Below are 20,575 nucleotides of genomic sequence, written 5' to 3'. Positions count from 1 at the left end.
AGCCCGTGTGCCACAACTACTGAGCCCATGTGCCACGACTACTGAAGCCCATGTGCTCTAGGGCCCACGTGCTGCAACTACTTAGCCCGCGCACCTAGAGCCCGTGTTCTGCAACAAGAGAAGCCACTGCAATGAGAAACCCGTGCACTGCAACAAAGAGTACCCCTGCTTGCCACAACTAGAGAAAGCCTGCGTGCAGGAACAAAGACCCAATGCAGCCAAAAAAATAATAATAATAATAAATAAATAAATAAAATTAAAAGAAGAAAAGAAATACTGCCTCCTACAGTTTAGTGTGGAGACCCCATATTCAGATGGTTCTGTGTATTGAAGTGTGTAACATAACAGTTCTTTTATTCTTAACATCAATGTATGCTTTCCTCACCTTCCTCACTCCTCATTCCATTCCGCATTGTGCCCAATACTGTGTTACGTATTAGGTATCTCAGAGAATAAAAGCCCAGTAGAACATGACAGACATAAAAACAGATAACGACAACAATGTAAGCACAGTGATAGAACCGTGTACAAGGTATTAATGGAGTGAAAAGGAGGACTCATCATTGGATGGGTAAGGAACTCAGGTAAAGTTTCCCTTGAAATATAAAAAATTTAAATTTACTCTAAAAGAATTAGATGTAAATTTGTAAATTTGTAATTTTGTACAAATTTCCATTTGTAAATCAAATGGAAAATTTTAGGTAGAGGGTAAAGAGAAATTAGGATGCTTTTCAGGTTTCTAACTTGGGTAAACTGGCGAGCAATAGTGTCAACAACTGATTCAGAAAAGGTAGGAAAAGAAGGCAGAGTCAATTTAGAGGGAAAGATGATGAAGTCCTTTTTGGATGTTGAGTATCTAGGTGGAGACAGATGTCCACCAGGCAGTTATCTATGTAAGATAAAGCTTAGAAAACACATCTGTGCTGAAGATTAGATCTGAAAGCTGCATTAATAGTGGAGGCTGAAATGACCAGAGTGGACAGTATCGCCATAGTCAGATGAGCAGCGGTGAGCTAAAGATGGAACCCTGGGAACAACACACGAGGGGCAGGCAGAAAAGCCTGTGAAAGAGACAGAGAAGGAGAGGTTAAAGAACGCAGAGCCACAGAGAATAGTCATAGACCTTAGAGTAGTTTCAAGATGGATGAACTGATCTACGATGTCAAATACAGCAGAGAAGCCTAGTGAGATTAGGGCTGGGAAACACCCTTAGATTTTGCACTGTTCATGGATAACTTTATTGTGAGAATTTTGGAATCAGTAAGAAGGTAGAAAGAGTAGAAAGCAATAGGTTGAAGAGTGAAGGAGATGCATTCAAAGGTGGTAGAACTATAAAGAAGAGGAAGGAAGTGATTACCCACAAAAGCCAGGACAGTGGTTACTTCCTATGGGGAGAGAATAGAGCACAGAGGGTCTCGGGGTAGCTGCAATTTTCTATTTTCGAACACAGTGGTGTCATATAACTTAAGTGTGTTATATAACTAATTTATTAAATTGTACACATATGTTTGATGCACTTTTCACTATGTATATTACATTTCATAACAAGAAATGTTTAAAAAAATGAATGGAAGTTGAAGAAAAGTAGACAGTAGGTATATATTATTTTAAGAAGCATGAGTAAGAAGGGGCAAAATAAAATCAGTCAGTACCTAGGAGGAGGATTTGGTGGAGTTTGTTATTAGAATGGGAGAGACCTGAACATGTGAGAAAGCTAATAGAGGTGGAGAAGTTGAAAACACAGAGAAAGGATGGATAGAGCAAAACTCCTGACGTGGCACGGGCTTTAAACAGGAGGAGAAAAAACTAATTCCCCCCATATTTTTCGGAGATTGAAAGGATGAGAATAAACTTGGATAAGTTTATTTCTTATATTCTTTATTGGGTGTCTACAAAGAGGGCCAACTAACTGGTCTGTCAACTGATTTTGTTGTTATTTAATGCGGCGAATAGGTGGTCTGTGGGATGTTTTATTTTCTCAATACAGGAAAATAATCTGTAGGTTATAAAAATAACCTTCTTCAAACAACTTTACTTTTAGCTCCATTTCCTAAATTGAAAAACGAGGATGACAATAACCTGAAAGATGTTTTCTAATGAAAATACAAAATGGAATTTACAATCTCAGCTATTACCAATTGGGATATAATCAAAAACACAGTCAGGGACTTCCCTGGCGGTCCAGTGGTTAAGACTTCACCTTCTAATGCAGGGGATGCAGGTTCGATCCCTGGTCAGGGAGCTAAGATCCCACATGCCTCTGGGCCAAAAAACCAAAACATTAAACAGAAGCAATATTGTAACAAATTCAATAAAGACATTAAAAATGGTCTGCACATCAAAGAAAAAAAACCAAAAAACAAGCAAACAAAAAACACAGTCAACAAATGTTTTATATCCTCTAATAAAAAACGTGGGTCACGAATTAAGACTAGCTAAAAGCCATTAAATACAGTTTTTAAAAAAATTAATTAATCTATTTATTTATTTTTGGCTGCATTGGGTCTTCATTGCTGTGCACGGGCTTTTTCTAGTTGCGGCGAGCAGGGGCTACTCTTCATTGTGGTGTGCAGGCTTCTCATTGCGGTGGCTTCTCTTGTTGCAGAGCACAGGCTCTAGGCGCACGGCCTTCAGTAGTTGTGGCACGCGGGCTTCAGTAGTTGTGGTGCACGGGCTTAGTTGCTCCCCAGCATGTGGGATCTTCCCAGAACAGGTTCAAACCCGTGTTCCCTGCACTGGCAGGCAGATTCTTAACCACTGTGCCACCAGGGAAGTCCCTTAAATACAGTTTTAAGTGGTATGTACATAAGCATGTGAACTCATGCAGCGGTTTACAAATTTGTTCAAGTAGTAGAGCACCGGGAAGACATGAAATTACGAAGCAGAAATAATTTTTCCATCTAAAAGATAACTATATTATTTGATGTGATACAAAATTGCAACCATGAGTATATGTGGTTTAAGAGAAAGAAATAAAACCAAAAGAGGTGGTACCATGGATGTGAAGGTAGAACAGATAATGTTTCAAGGAAGAAGTTGTCAAAAGCTACTGGTGAATCAAGTACAACGAAGACTACAAAATCCATTGGACTTAACAGCCAGGAAGTTGTTGGCAACTGGTAACTGGTGTGAGCAGTTGCATTTGAGAGGCAGAGGCACAAGCCAGATTGTAAGGGGTTTATTGCAAGTAGAAAGATGCTAAAGAACAGAACATAGATGACTTTTTCAAGAAACCACACTGTGTATGGGAGAAAGGAAGGGGAGAAGTAGAGCAAAATGTAAGTCCAAGGATGTCTCCATTAGTGACATTTACCAGAGTGCTGGGCACATGGCATGAGCATCTATATACATTCTTTCATTAATCTATTCAAAAAATAATTATTGAGTACCTAATACATGCCAGATACTGTTCTAAGATTAGCTAATTGAGAAGTGAGCAAGACAAAAATCATTGCTCACATCTCCAGTGGTGGAAGACAGATGAACAAAACCAACAACACACACACACACACACACACACACACACACACACACACGGACAGTATCAGATAGTAATAAATGGTATGCAGGCAATTAAAACAGTTATGTAAATGAGTCATTGGTGGTGACTCAGATTGACTTTGGGGGAAACTCTCACTGGGAAGGTCATTTCTTATAACAAAAAACCCCCAAGTATGTGACCACTGGGGAAACAGCATTCTGGGCATAAGGCATGGGGAACAGGTAGTGCAAAGCCCTGAGGTGAGCATAAGCTTGCTATATTTGAGTATCTGAAAAATATCTATAACTTGGAAGTGTAGTAGGTGAAGGAAGACCAGGAGAAAAGGAGGTTCTAAAGGTGAAGAGGGGCCAGATCATAAATAAGGGTGAAGAGCGCTGGATTTACTTTATGTGTCATGGGAAGCTAGTGTGAAGCTAATGGTATGGGCTCAACAACTAACTGGCAACTGTTAGCAGAGAGTATAACCAATGAAAGAATAATCCACCGCCCCCCCCCCCCCGCGATTCTACACATTCTCTGAAAAACTTACCTATGTTTAAAAGTTTCTCTACTTATGTTTGTGCAAATACATGACAATTTATCTCTGAACCCAGAATTCTAGATTGATGCATGAGAAGGAAAATACGTTCACTTATGTTTAGTCCACGGAATAAGAGTTCCATTGGTCCAAATCTTACGCAAAAGGACAAGATGAATCAGGAAGTAATTATGAGGGGAGCTGATGAGAACTAAATTAGCAGGGATATCCAGACATTGGAACGGATACAGGTAGGGACTTCCTCACAGGAGGGGCCACCTGTACCCCTACGGGTGCTTCTGGCTTCTCCTTGGGAGCGCAGAACACAAGGATAGTCACACTACTACACAACTCTTCAGTGGTTCATTCCTATCACCTCCTCTCAGAGTAAAGGCCACAGTGCTCCTGATCCTCCTTTCCCTATCTCACCCTCTAGAATACTAAACTGGTTATTTATTATGTTTATCGTCTGCTTCCCCATTTCTAGAATGCGAGGAGCATGAGGGGAGGGATCTTCATCTAGTCCACTATGCATCCCTATGCCCAAAATCTAGAGTAAGTGTGCAAACTATGGCTGGCAGGTCAAATCCAGCCTCCTGCCTGTTTGGTATGGCCTATAAGGTAAGAATGATTTTAACATTTTTAAATGGCTTAAAAATTTTTAAAAAGAATGTTTTGTAATATGTGAAAATTATATACAATTCAAAATTCAGTGTCCATAAATTATTGGAACACAGCCAGGCTGCTTTTCATGCTACAGGGATCAAGTTATGACAGAGACCATTGACTGGCCTGCCAAGCTAAAATATTTACTGTCTGGCTCTTTACAAAAAAAGTTTGCCAACACCTGACCTAGAGCATAGTAAGTGCTCAATAAATAGGTGGTGAATGAGTAGATGTTACAGCCTCTAAAATTTTAGAGTGAAAATGAATTATGCAGCCAATAAAAGTATTTAAAGTAGATATGAATACTGAAAATCTCTGCTACTGATTGAGGATACAGAGCAAAAGCTTCATAGAATTTCTCTGAATTTAATTATTTTATTGCTTAAGTTTGAGGAAATTACAAGTAGTACTAAATGCTGTTCCATCTGTCTGTAGCACTCTTCCCCCAGGTAAATATGGTAAGCTCCTTCACTTCCTTCAAGTCTTGACTCAAATGTCATTTTCTTAGTAAGGCCCTCCTGACCACCCTATTTAACGTTGCTAGCTCCCTCCAATTGGTGTTCCCTACGCTGCTTCACTACCCTCCCTCTCTTCCTTTTTTAAAACTCCATGGCACTTACTACATCTGACATACTGTATATTTTACTTGTTTGTTTTGTCTATCCCCCAACATAAAGGGATTCTGTTTTTTTGTTCAGTGCTGTACCCCAGTTCCTACAACAGGCCTAGGCCTATAGTAGGAGTTCAGCAAATATTAATGAATGAATAATCAGGTAATGCATATATAAAGTACACGGCCCATAGTAAGCATCCAATACATTTTAGTTATTGTTAATAATTTGGATACTTTGGGAAATTATATCAATTTTTATGTCATTAAGGGACAATGCATAAAATTATGCTTTGATATATTAAAAAGGCTGAATAAATTAATACAGCTTCCTAAGCATCTCTCATACTTTACCTTGAGAATTAGCTATGTACTCTGGCAGAACCAGGAAGGAATTAGTAATACAAAGAGAATAGGAATCAGTCTTACAGTACCAGTAATAGAGACATCCTTCTTAACCAAGATTTTGAAAGCATGTTTCATGTTGATACTTATTTTATTTTGAAAGAAATCTCATTCAAAAAGCTTCATATTTAGCCCCACTGTTCATTTATGCCCCTGGATGAAGTGCAAACATTTGGATGTTCATTCATCTGAATAATATCACTAGTTAAAAACTTCCATTATTACTAATAAAAATAGCAACAGTATTTATATTGTGCTATGGAAATTTAAACTTTCACAATAATTAATTAGTAAATGACATAACAAACACTATCTACATACTCTCATTTTAATAAACTATCATGTACTAGGATTTAATAGGAATGAAATCAGCCTAGATCTTACCTAATTAGAGAACATTTCTGTATTAGAAAATACAGTAGTGAAAACTCAATAATTATTTCCAGTGGACAAGTTTTCATACTATGATCTAACAAAAATCCTACGGCTATTTAAAGTGTTAGAAATATAAATTTGTGACTCAGTATTTCTGCCTTGGAGCGTGTCTTTATTTTTAATTAACAGTAAAGGTCCAATTTAAAGCAGAATGTGTCAACTGATTAGCTCTAAGTTCAAGATTCTGTCATACATGTCTGTACTGCAGACAAAAAGTTAAATGCAAGGGAATGAATGTAGTTTTCAGAACTTTTTTTAAAGTTAAAAGATTTATCTAAAGACTTTGACCCAATGGATAACCAAATGAACTATTTATGAAAGCAGATCTTTTTCTTTTCTTTTTTTTTTGTTACAGACATTTAAATAATCTATATTTGTAGGGTGATATCTTAGAGATTACTTTACTATCAATATATAGAAGTAATAACCTGGTAGATAGCGTTACCTATGAAAGGTCCATCCCATCTGCTATTCTTGCTGAAAGCTTTTCATGCACCAGTAAACTCAGTAAATATCAGAAGATAAAGCATAAGCCTACCACGCCACGGATTTACTCCTAATGTCTCCTCAAAGTGCAGCCCGATGCAACGATTACAAATGATTTTCTTCTAATGTCATTTTACATAACCCTTTTTTCTGCATGAGTAGTTAGTGCGGAATGAATGAATGAATGCCATTAAAACAGTTAATCATTATCTAGGACACTGGCCTTACTCCCTTCACTACTAGGAATCTCCATGACAAAGGCCAAGAGATCAAAACGCCAGAGCTGCCTCAGTGTCCTATTTCTAACAGTAATTTTTTATGCAAATGACCTGTTGGGCATCTCTCTCTGTGACCTTGAGCTGCCCTTATCTAAACTGACTTTGATCCAATGAGGGTTTGTATCTAGTTGAAGCTCATTACTATATACGACCTGCAATCAATTGCACTAACTAAAGGGAATTTTCTACTCTTGTGAATGCAAAACAGACTTATTTTAAAAATCATACATATGCTTAAAGACTAGACTATGTTTTTTATTAATCTAATTTGTTATATGAGTATATATTAAAAAGCAAATATATTAAGTACTTGAAGTAAATGTATTAATGACCAAATGTAACACTGATAAAGCACTGAGCTTAGCTCCAGTCCTTCTGAACATTTGTATATCAATGTTTGTATATACACCTCTCAAATCAATTATGTCACATTTGTATATAAACCTCTCAAATCAATTATGCTTTTCATGTTTGAAAACTACCTTACTTTTTCAAAAATATTTCCAATTTCTTCTTTTAATAAACTCACTAATAGTACAAGCCTCCTCCCAATATTCAAGTATTTTAAAATATTCAACCCAAGTAATCAAATAGGATTTGCCAAGACAATGTTACAACAAACAAAAAGCTTGCCAACATAGTCAAAGTCCACTAGTTGAAGTGACCTAATGGCATGAATTTGACATTTGAGCAAAACAAAAGTTTGAATTTAAAATATACTTTTTCCCCCTATTTGAAGATATTATTTTTACTACCTACTCTAGAGATCAGATATAGTTTTCTAAGTATTTTATTTAGTTTTATGAAAAGTAGCCAGGGTAAGAATGGATGCCCTCCCTTTCCTTTGGTATTGTTCACAATATAAATGCCAACAGAAATGTAACTGGTACATATTCAAGGAAAATCACAGCTGGGGCCTAAAGGAATCAAAGGAAGAAATTTTAAAGTTCGGCAAATAGTTTCACAGTGAACTGAACCAAAGCCGAGTCTGAAAAGGCAAAAAACGATTCCATATGACCAAAGATACAAAGGCTAATGTCTTGTCCTCCATTTTCAGTGTTTTTCTAGGGTGGGTCCTCACACCTGGTGATCTGAATTCCAGGTCTATTCCACCCATGATTTTAGACAAAGCCTTCCGTTTGCATACTGTTCTGACAAATATTCACAGTATTACTTCCCTTTGAGAAATTCGGGGAAGAAAGTCTCTCCTCAAGCTAAAGGCTTTGAAACTATTTTAAAACAAAGCTTCCTTTATGAAGATTTTTAAGTTTTCCTCAGTGAAAAGAAAGAATTCAATTGTATTCTAGTGGACACTGCTACTAATTTCCCCTACATCCTAAAAATGCCATTAAAAACACCATATATAATGATATACCTATATTTTTTATGTGTTAAAAAACTATGTCATGTACCCAACAGACTCCCAATCCATTGGGTAATTCCTTAATTAGGCAGATTTTTGAAACATGTATTATGTACACAACAGACCGGAACGTCTCCTTTGGAGCATTTTCTAGTCTATCGGGTGATTACATCATTAAGCCACACATGCTATGTAGAAAAAATCCTTATGAAAATTCATGAAAAAATGTACAGCACAACATTAGCATGCAGCAGACGTGTATGCTTTTGATATTTTCTCTGTTAAAAAAAAACTACATGAAGTAATTAGTCCAGGTCATGAAAACATGAGAAAGGTACCAGACACTGGTGAAAATGAAAATTGCAAAAAATTGCATTTCTCATGGTTTAGCAGAGAGTAATTTGCTTTATTGGAAAACAGATTCTAAAACAGTGTTCATTTGAATTGCAGCAGAATAAAGGGTGTTGCTTTATTGATTTGATATTTCCTATGTACATGTAATTTCTTCCCTACCCCTCTTTTGGATACTCTTAAGTTTTATAAGCCAATGGGCTGAAGGTTGCAAATGACCAGTGTGGTTATTGATGTCCTTGAAGTACTGTATGTTTGTACACTTATATCTTCATTTTACGTAACCTAGAGTGTAAGGGGTTACATGACTGTATCTTTTTCAAGTCAAAACTATGCTACAGTAATAAGAATAGAAGTAAACTGTTGGTATAACTCCAACCAGATTATATATTCACAATGTTAAGTGTTAGGCAAAATCTGAAAGCCAATATATTTGCAGACTAAAATGAATGAAGCATAAGTTTTATAAAAAGGAGCTATTAAATTTATTAATTTATGATTTTTCTTTTTGTAAATGACATTCTACCCCTACCCCCCAAAAAAGCCAACAACAAAAAAGAAAACCTCAGTAAGCAGGGAACAATGAACATATGCAAGACAGTAAGGATCACAGTAATTCACCCCCTGAATGTTCTAAATCTTCATGGCTTAAAAAGTATCCCAATTTTCTCCAAAGGTAGTGGCATTTATTCACTGGGCCATAGCTAATTTTACATGGAATGCAAAAATGTTAGTTTAAGTTTAATTTACCACCCTATTTAAATAAATCCAATGTAGCTCTCAAACTGCAGAGCTATCCCTCTGTCTATTTTAATTTTAAAGTAAGTTAGCAAAGGCTTCCTTCTTAATCCCCAGAGACTACCTACATAGTGACACAAACGCACAAATTTATGACAGCAACATAAATGCTCTTCTGAAGTAATGTGCAACATTAAGTGAAAATCGTTTCCTGGAAAGATATTATAGGTATCTATATTTTATTTGCCATCTTAAACATATCTGGGTCTTTATGGCCTTATTTTAAAAATGTATTTCCTTTTTATATTTCCTGGTGCAAATGGACTGCATAAATAAGCAATGTGCTATGAGGCTTCAGACCAGCCGATAAAACCTTTCAATTTTCATGCCAGCTTCTTCTTTTGTAATTCAAATCCGCCTGGAAACTGGCAGCTCTGAAAACTGAAACAAGCACTGCCACAAATACCTTGTAATGCTATCGACCTTGTCTGCCCATGCAGTGAGAAAGGGGGATGCGTATGTGTCTGCAGCCATCCAGATAACACAACTCATTTTTTGGGGGGTGGGGGGGGATAACAGAAGCCAGCCCCAGACTCTGCACCCAAAGCAGTCATTACCAGTCACACTGGAGAATAAGTCTCTTCAAAATACACAGTGCATTTAAAAACCATATATGAGGCTGAGCCACTGCTGTCATTACCAATTTTAATTTAGCTCCTTCAGTTTGCCAGCCAGATAAACTCTTTAGTGCTGTTTTTTAATCTATTTGCCACATTTTATGTTTAAGATTATAGTAAAATGGACAGGAGAAGGAATCACTTTTAGGGGAAATAAAGAAATAGATCCGCTTATCGGCGCCCATCAGAAAGTTCATTAATCAGCCAGGCTTTGTGCCCTCTAAATTGAAAGGTTAAATAATCCTCTCAGGAATATTTCTTGGCCCCTCCGCCAATTGTCCGGAGAGGAGCTGCCATTCATAGTACGAGGGATCGGTGACAGGGTATCTTACCACTGTTTGGACCCCAAACAATGATGGACAAATGGCCTAGTTTACAAAGAACCTTTTAGTACATGGATGGAAAACGACCACAAGCTTTGATGCAGGGTGGAGGGATGAGGAGGGCATGGAGACAGTATGTGGGGGAAGGGAAAGAAAAGAACACATACATGTGTGAACCATGGATATTTTATCTGAATGTTTATTGGGGTAGACTATAAAACACAGAAACCACATTAATATACATCTACCAACCACAAGCAGGGCTTAACATATTCAAATCTGCTTATATATTTTGCATACAATTGCACATAAACTATCACTGAAAAATCGTAGAATAAAAGAGCCACAGCTTTATTATATTTATTAGCTAATACACACGGGATCCAAATAAGCCCTGAGATTTTCATTTTTGCCATAACTCCACATGACTTACAACACATACTTCTCCCCCTCCCCATACCCCACTCGTGCTTATTCTACTGAAATACTCTTAACCATCAGTCACAAAGGTAGAGAATTCCACAGCTGTAAGTACCTGTTTAAAGGGGGGAAGTAATGCTTTTACAATATGCTCCATCTTAGCTCCTACATGTCTTAAAGAACAAACATGAAATAGGAATGCTCTTTGAAAGAATACCAATCACATCCACTGAGGAAGTGCTTAATTTTGTGTTGCCCTTTTTGCTGGACCTATATGAGAATACGGGTGGGAGACTGCAAAACAACTGAACAAGCTCTTATAACTCAACATTTTGCTGTGGAATCAGGCTGGTTTCTGGCATCAGTCATGTGAAGGCCATGAAGCAGTTTTACCTGAAGTGCAAAAAACTGATATGCTATTTTGTTTCATTTCTCATCTGATTAACATAAACCCTCTACCACTAGCAGAAAGTATTATATTTGGTTATGATACATGACTATATTCAGATGACACTGAAGTTACCACCTAAGAATTATACATTTATTAACAATATATTTTTTCAAAATGATATCATTATATCTTTATATGGCACACATTTTATTTAGTCATTTTCACTAAATGAGAAAGTAAGTATGTTTGTGATCTACTCTTAAAAGTCTTTATAATGATTTTTAGGCAAATCAAATTAAGAAAATAATTTGTTTGCTGTAATTTAATTAAAAGTTACTTACCTACATTTCTAGTAAGAAGACAAGCATAAATAACTAGAAAATGAAAACTGAGGTAAATAATTTTAACAAAAGGCACTGCTTGTGGGGATTTTAATTTCAATAGCTATAAGGAGGAAAAAAAATTTTTTTCCTCCTTATATAAAAAGCATTACGGATCTCCTCATCGTAGGCAAATAAAAGGCTTCACAATATATAATCTGAGTTTGGGCTATTAGTCCAGTTGCTATCTCTACAGGAGTGAGGAATTTGTGGGTTTGCTGTATTGGAGCTCACAGAGTGTTGAACACAGGCTAAGTGTTAGGTATTGTGCTAAGTACTTTACATTTATTATCTCACTGCATACTTATAACAGCTCTAGAAGGCACTATACCCATTTTTCAGATGAAGAAACTGAGGGTCTCAGAAGGGAAATATTTTAACTAAGTTTGCACATCTAGTAAATGAAAGAGCCAGAATTTAAACCAATGTTTGATCCCAAAGCTGGCATTTTTTCCCCTATATTATGATAAAAAACATTCCTTAGTAATTTCCTCAGAAATAAGTCTGCCCTTTCAGCCGAATTTTATAGCACATTTTTCTAAGGACTTCAGTAAAATGAGAAGGAAATGTGGTACAAAGACAAATAAATGAAATGTGAGAGATCCAAGAAAGAGAGAATTGAGATTTTATTATATAAATGAAAGTTAAGGAACAACCAAAACTTAGTTCCCCTAACTGAAAAGAAATGTGGGTAATCCACAAATACATGTAAAGGAACAATATTTATGTAAAATGGGTATTTATAGACATGGATATATTACACATTATAAAGATGACCTTATAATTTAGCTAATAGATTTAATTTTGTATGGTTTTTGAAAATCGGAATTAAAACATTGAGAAAGCTTTATTACCAACTGATTCGCACAGTGAATTATTTTTACAAAGCTAATATGAATTTCTGAACATTCCCATTGAATATTTCTTGTTTTTAAAATGTGATCTGCCAGTGTAGTGGTACACCAATTAAGGTGACGATCTCTTTTAATTCCAAAGATACTAAAAATATATTTTTGGTTAAATGTCTTCTAAACATGAAGCATTTTTCTTCATATAATAGTTTTGATATTTCTAATAAACCAGAGTTGTTGGTCTTGGAGGACCACTGCCGAACTCAAAATAGCTGGAAGAAAATATTTGCAAATGTACAAAAATATGACTTTCTGGCATGTGGGGATCAAATGGCAGATGAATTTCAAGTCTAAAATCTGACTGAGTTTATCAGTAATTCATTAACTTTTAGTCTTTTAAGAGATTTTGCTTCTAAAACCTTAAACTTAATTCAACTTAAGTTTACAACTGTAGTTTATACCATAACAGAAAATGTAACACGAGTTCAGAGAGATTGTTCATGTCAATAACTTAAGGGGTTCTTTCATGAATCTTTTCCTGCAGATTAGTCAAATGATTGACCAAAACCTTTAAAGGTTATGGTTGATCATGACTGTGAATGACTAAGTGATTCCTAAATACTTAAGACCTGTTAGGAATTACTGTAATCTACCATGTCATTCACATGCATGACTACTAAAAGGAATGCTTAATACAAATACCACTGGTCCAGTATACTTTACTTCTATTCTTGCACTAAAATGTCCAGAGAAGATCATGACAAGCTCAATCACCTGGAATCTATTTATTTAAGGAATACGTGAATCACCCATTCAAAGTACATATGAAAAATAATCACTTGAATATGCTAAAATTATTCTACCTAATAGTTGTATGCTCTTTACGTGTACTTAACATGACAAAGAATAGGTACCATTCAACATTTCAGATTTTTGAACTCTAATTTATTATATACTGTGCAGTGTTAAACTTCACGGATCTTGAAAATTCTCAGGCTACCTGTTTTACATTCATTTTTGTCATAACAGGGACAGTATTTCAAAGTGTAGAGCTTCAAGGAAAAAAACAACGTAGTTTTCTTTGGGGTTATATGAATAATGTATGTGTTTTTTAAGGAAAAGAAAGAAAATATTTTTTAAATGTTATATATATATATATTAAAATTATAAATACTTAGAAATTGGAATTTAATTACCATAAAATTTAAGTATCAAGAAGAAATTGCCCCTACAATAACTAACTATAATTCCTTTGTAAGTAAAGGTGAACATAACTAGGGAAAAGAAAAAAAGTTAGAAAATTTTGTTCAATTACATTTGAACAAAAGTCCAAATGTAATTTTCCATCTTTCTATCATCCTCAGGAGAGACATTTATTAACAGGTAAGAAAATAAAGACCACAATAGGAATTTCTTTACATTTTTAAAACAGAAGTAAAACTTGAAGTCCATACAGTAAATATGTAAGTCTTAAACGTAATAGACTTTGCTGCCAGCCACTAAGGGACATAAAAACAAGCACAGAGATTGTTTTGTCAATTGAAGAAAGGAAGTTGCTGTTAGAGTTTTAGATTCAATTAGTTTATTATTAGCAACATGTACTACATAAAAAATAAATAGAAATCACGATGATGGGTGATTAGGACATTAAAGATTTAGAAAATGACAATAACACAGCTGTTTGTAGGCCAAAACATTTGTAAAGAATCTTTTCTAAATTGTGTGAATGCTACATACTTTTCATTGCTTATCTGAAACACTTAAATCTACATTAGAATTATTTTCATAAAGCAAATCTACATTAGAATTATTTTCATAAAGCACTTGATATTATTTAAATATATTAAAACAACTACTCAAAATATTCCATTATTGACTTCCCATTTAAAACTAATTTTTGCATTAAAATATTAGAAATCAAATAAGTTGGGCATTCTCTCTGAAAGGGATGACACTTCAATATTTCTCTGACAAAATGAAAATATGAAGGCTCTCCCATGTGCTTCAATAAATAGAAATAAACTATATTCGAATCTAATAATTTTATTCTACTCCCATTCAAAAACAAGTTTGTATACACACAATGTCTAGAGATCTGAGGCAACATTGTGAGAGGAAAAATAACATATGCATTTATAATTCACAACGTTCACTTTTTTCCCCTTCCTTTTACAGAAGCTTTAGAAAATTGCTTTTTGATGATTTGGCAAATTGTATTTATTTTTAAATGAATCTCATTTATTGAGATTGATAATTCCAGGTTTCATTTGCTTTGAAATTGCATTTTCCAATTGCTTCCAATGATAAGTTCTAGCAAATGTGGTCCAACATGCTAGTGAAAAAAATCAGTTGACCTATTCTGTAAATGTAGTAATTATCTTTTACACTAAATTCAAAACATGGTAAGACTGAACTAAAAAATTATTAGCAAAATGTTGACACTAAATTCTTTAAGACCAAGGTGAATGTTTAAATAAATATTAAAGCATTCACATAAGTTTTCCATTTGAAAAAAATTTTGGTCACTGTCCAAATGTATTTCTATCTCTGTTATCATAGATGGAGTTTTAGAAAAATAAGTTATCAATGATTATTCAGAAAATTCTTTTTATTCAGACACCAAAGTAACTTGAAACAGAAAGCAGTGTGATTTACTTTATAAGTACTACAATGGAAAAATGGCCCTGAGGTACTACAAAATAGTCATGTACCATCTGAATCCTCAGAGCATGATTATATTCACCTCAGTAGTGTTCTAGTATTAAGGACATTTTTAATAAAAAGTAAAACTCTGAAAATTTGACAGAGATATACTATCTTAATAGCAACACTTAACCACAGTGATTCAAGACATAGAGGAAAAAACCCTACAATTTAAACAAGAGTATTCCCAGTTCTTAAGGAAATTGGCAAAGTGAACTGAACAACCAAAAATAAGAGCCTCCAAAATGAATTTATAAAGTCTTAGTTTGTGATAATTTGTATGCCAGGCCTCAAAAAAAGTATGAAGAAAAAGTTTACTTAAATAATTCTAAAATAGAGTGAGGCCTAGTTCTCACTGTATTTGGAGGTAGTTGACATTTTAAAATGCAGTATGTAACCAGTTCTGTTTCCTTTGACACACACACACACGAAAAAAGAAAGTCCTATCTCTTGATAACTACTGTGTGGATGGGGTTCTTGTGGGTTTCGCAGTTCTGCTTATGTAGCCGAGGAGCTCTCAGATTCTGAGATTTAGGATTCCCAACATATATTCAATGAAGAGAGAGAGACAGAGAATTTTTGTCCATGAGAAGAAAAAGTTCTGGCTTGAGGCTGACTTTTTAAAACTCTTTTAGACTCTTTTAAGTTTTTCTCATTTTAAGTTAAGTAAAATATATTCCATTTTAGTATTAGGTAGAAAATTGTTACCCACCCTAACTTACGTCATAATTCCAGGATAAAGCCCTTTGTACAGCTATTGCCTCATAACCAAATTCTACTTTCTTAGTCTTTCCTTCTGGACTGTAAAACATAGTTCTAAAATTAAATTTAAATCTTTTGACATTTAGGGTTACCTATTCTATGGTATGGCAGAGAATGTTTTAGAGAGTAACATTTGTTTCCATACTGTGAAAATCCAGAAAACACATTTCTAAATTGGTGTTTCCAGGTAAGGAGAGAAAACTGAGTGGCAAGATGGAATGATATTGTTAATTATTGTCTATAAGATATACTCTGGCATTCAACTGGTTCAGGTAAGACTACTATTAATTACTAGTAAACTCAGGTTACAAGCCTTTCCTAGACTAGAAAGGAAGACAAGGAAACTACTCCTCTCCATGCCCCTGAGAGCAAGTATTTTACTTTTTGAATTCTAGGCATTCCAAACCTTACACATAAAGAAACATTTAAAACTTAATTCTTCCAAAAAGGTTACATTTTCTTCCTGTTTAAACTTTTAGTTAAAATAAAAGGTAGTAGGTTGTAACACATTTTAACAATGCACATAAAGAAATCCAGGCGCAAAATTAAACATAAAAGATGTATTGTCCTTTTTGGTTCTTAATACATACGGACCCCAAATAGCAAACTCTTGGTTACTTTTTTAAGTAGATTAAAAACAAGATTAACAAAATCTCCAAAGCATGTCAAATTATAGCCTCTACCAGTTAAAAATTCTGCTGGTTGTAAAACTCTGTTGGTGGCCATTTTGGCCTAGGATTTTTAATATAAATGAGACTAGAAATGACAGGGGATGGGGGAAGGGACTTTCCTTCTTGAATAGTTAAAGAGGGAAATTTTTTTATCTAGAATAAGTTATCTGAAAGATGAAAAAGAATATTCAAAGTTAGGCTTTACCAAAATCTGAAAATATAACAAATTAAGATATAAGAACAGTGCTATATTACTGAAGATTTAAAAAACTTTCTAAACATTTTTTGAAGGAGGTAAATACATAAACTATTTGGAGAAATTATTTAATTGCTAAATAAAAATCATATTTTTCTTTTTCCCATGCTGGTCTCCAAATTGATAATCTAAAGTCATTAAATTACATGACATAATTTTATAGCCATTAAAATATATAAAGAAAAATGACATGGCCAAATAGTTGTTATAATATGGATACATATGTACATATACAAAAATATATGTAGTGTCTTAGAGTTTTATTAGCATGTACCGTTTAGAATGATGGTCTTATTTTTTTATTAATTAAGTCTAGTCAAGTCTGGTTAAAAAGCTATTCTATTCATATAAGTTGTAAAGGAGACTTTATTTGATCTCTCATGAAATTGCTGAAAATAGTGAACACCTCTCTTTTTAAATTTTCCTCTTATTTCAGAATGAGGAAAATGTGTTTTAAGGAATTTTTTATTTGATTTGATTTCACAGGTCCATTTACACCAGTCAACTTACTATCTTTCTTATGTGTTTGAGAAATAAAACTCTGTTTAACCTATAGACTTTTTTTTTTTTTAAAGAAAGTGATTCCTGGATAGACCTTAAATTTAGTAGCTAAACTTTAGGTTGTGTAAACATCCTTCTATTCTCACTGATTGAGAGTCAGATAAAAGCAATAGAAAACTTCTTAAATGTACACATTTCCAAATTAGATATATAAATCAATTTCTCCCCTCAAAAAGCGTAGTTTATTTTGGGTAAGAAATGGGCATGTTTTGGTTAGAAAAAGAAATTAATCAATGATTAAGTGTAGAAATACCCAGTTTTAAGAAGATTGGTTTAAATGAATATACAATAGCAGTTCTAACCTGGGCTTTATTACTCGGTCATTGCCCTGATTGATGCCACATTCATGTGTGAGGGCTACTATGAGTCAATAGATGGCAGTCCATCGCCTAGTAAAAGAGCTGAAGATGACTAAACTCATCATGCATCTTGCTTTCATTCAAGATTAAATATTGCTCAATTGCACACATTAGGATATTTCCTATATGTATAATTATTTGGCTATTTTGCTGGATTGATATAGATGTACATGTTTATAAATATACTTGTTTTGCATTTATACTTGCACCGTAAACTAACTCTTAATTACTAATTATTAATTTAAACTTGATAATTATGAATTGTGATAGTTATTTCAATATTACTTTGAAAAATTAATCAGGATTCCAAATTAAGACAAACTTTTCAAAATGATTTTGTTAAACTTATAGATAGAATATACTGTAATTTCCCCAAAGGCAAATTCGTTTTGTTTTTATTTTTTCCCCCAACTATTCTTTTTACAATTTATGTTTTTCAAAAGCTACAATATTAAATGAACCTTCAAATATCTCTGTTATACTAAACATTGATTTCTATCCTTCTGTGACAGTTACATAAAAGAATGCAGGTGCAAATAATGAAAAGAATGGCTTTAAAATAGTACTTTCTATACTTCAAGTTTGGAATTTTCTAACTTAGGGGAAAAAGGAAAATTAATGCAATGTCAAATCCATTAGGCTATTACTTAAAAAAAATGTTGATGAAAAACTTGCTATACAGTTACAAAGAGTGACTGATCTTGAAAAGTGTAATACATGATTGGATTCCAATTAAATTTAGGCTAAGAATTTCACCATAGCTTGTTAGGATAAAAAAAAATTGCTACCCTAACACAAACATAATGTATTCATGAGTTACACCTGTAACATATATGTGTAACATGTGTGTCTATGTGCGTGCTCGCATGTGCATGTATTTATTTAAATTTTTTTTTGGAGTAGGGGATAACACTAAAGATTTTTAACAAAACCCAATTTGGGATTGAGGATAGTTAAGGAATTACAGCTTTCTACTGAGAATCTTTAAACAAATTAAACAGTGATAACAATGTGAAAACAAACCACTTGATGTACTTCTTGGGCTTGTGATAGGCACAACTGAGTCTACTTATTGGTTTATTTTTACTCCATAAGAGGAGAGCAGTAAGAAGACGTGTTTTGTAGAAACTCTGCCCTTTCTATTTTTACTATGTCTTCCTATAAACAAAAACTTTTTAATAAGTTAAACTTTAAAGAACTGCTTTAAAATATACTGCATAGCTGTATAATTACAAGAGTAATTTTTAATGTTGTCTCTTGCTCAGCACAACATATTTAATACATTAAAAGAAATGATAAGTAGGGCTATGGTGAATTATTGAAATTATTTAAGCTAAATAATAAAAATAAACTGACTTCATAATATTGAGCATTAACCAATTGATTCCACAGCAAACTATTTTTTTTTGCTCCTACTTAGCCTAAAATCACACTAAAAGGAAACCATAGAATTAAATAACTTAAATGGTATTAAGCAGATATTTATACACTTTGAATGTCAAGAGAAGCTTAAGGATATGACAGTTGAATTGTTCTGTATGAAAGATGCACTAAGTTTTTTCTAGCTTCACTGAAAAATATGTGCAAACATTTCAGTAAAGCCAGAAAAATGATAATGGAAGATAGTATGGACTGTATGCTTGTGGACTGTAGATACAACATTTTAAAGATGTTGGATTACTACTATTTTTTTGCTTCTAGCATACTTCTCCCCTTTAATTTAATGAATGTGGTCTAGGAAGACTGAGAAATACCATGATGTAATCGTTAAATGATGTGAGTAATAAAAAACAATCAAAATCTTTTAAGAGCAGGAAGATAAAGGATAGAGGAGTGGGCAGGGGAGAAGAGAAAAAGTGTATTATTGCTTTCTCAGTGCAAAAACTCTTCAGATGTTTATTATCTTCCGGTAGAAGATGCTTGTCTATATTTTATGGTCAGCAGTTCAGAGAAGGGTAAATAGGCTGGGTCCTGGGGAAAATAAAAAAGGTGTTTCTACTTACCGTTAGGTGATACTGCCTCCAGATTTCTGGGCAAGCCTGGAAAATAAAAATATTGATCAGCTGGGAGCATGAAACAAGGTACTTTACAGCCTGTTGGTTTTGGCATAACCCAGCATCCACTGGTGTCGGTCACAGGAAAATAAGAAGCTTAACAGAAAGGGTCTGCATTTCAGCTTCAAAAACCTGGCTAGACAGTTTAATTGAATTTTACACTGGTTTAACACACTCCCTGCCATTGTCAGAAAGCCAGTTACAAAGTTTTCTCTTTTTTTTCTTTTCAGGTTAGAAGTTTTGGGTACTAAGATGTGATTAAGAGCCATAACTCGGTTAAACTGATAAATGAACAGCAGTGGTCAAAATCAGTAAGACTCACCAAGTACACCTTCTAAAAGAACATTTTGAACCTTGGTAGTATGACAGAAAACAATTTAATAGCAATTGCTTTTAAGAAGCATTCGCTGTAGTTATATATTTCTGATGTTTTACCTAATCACTTGCTACTAACTTTCAATACTCTATGACATAGATAACAAGAGAATTAAAAAAGCAAAACAAAAAACAACCTCAAGAATCTGAAGTCCATGCCTTTTCCCTTAAAAGTTGTCTTCTCCATCTTTACATTTATAGAGATATAACTTTAAAAACCCAATAAAACCTCAATACTTTGATAAAAGATGGATTTACCGAAACCAGAATAGGTAACAACAAAGCAAAACAACAGCAGCAACAACAACAAAAACCAGTTAGGAGATATTTCCTTATGGACACACATATAAATCTTTCCGTATGCTTAAATTACGACTCTGTTAAGAGACACTTCTAACTGAGCTCTTTATGAATTGTTGATCAGTTTACTATCTTCTCAGA

The 20,575-nt window shown here is 34.1% G+C and overlaps 1 protein-coding gene across 1 annotated transcript in view; it reads right to left on the bottom strand.

The window, feature by feature from the left end:
• The window catches only part of ZCCHC7 (zinc finger CCHC-type containing 7), a 238,781-nt gene that overhangs the window by 9,974 nt on the left and 208,232 nt on the right, over positions 1-20,575 (bottom strand). Inside the window, exon 6 of the mRNA XM_065879270.1 lies at positions 19,709-19,744. Within this exon, the coding sequence (XP_065735342.1) occupies positions 19,709-19,744 (36 nt within the window). The remainder of the gene's footprint in view (positions 1-19,708; positions 19,745-20,575) is intronic.

The sequence above is a fragment of the Phocoena phocoena genome, chromosome 6, assembly GCF_963924675.1.
Source record: "Phocoena phocoena chromosome 6, mPhoPho1.1, whole genome shotgun sequence".
NCBI lineage: Eukaryota > Metazoa > Chordata > Mammalia > Artiodactyla > Phocoenidae > Phocoena > Phocoena phocoena.
The sequence above is the reverse complement of the archived record's forward strand: the minus strand, read 5'-3'. Positions and strand labels throughout refer to the sequence as shown.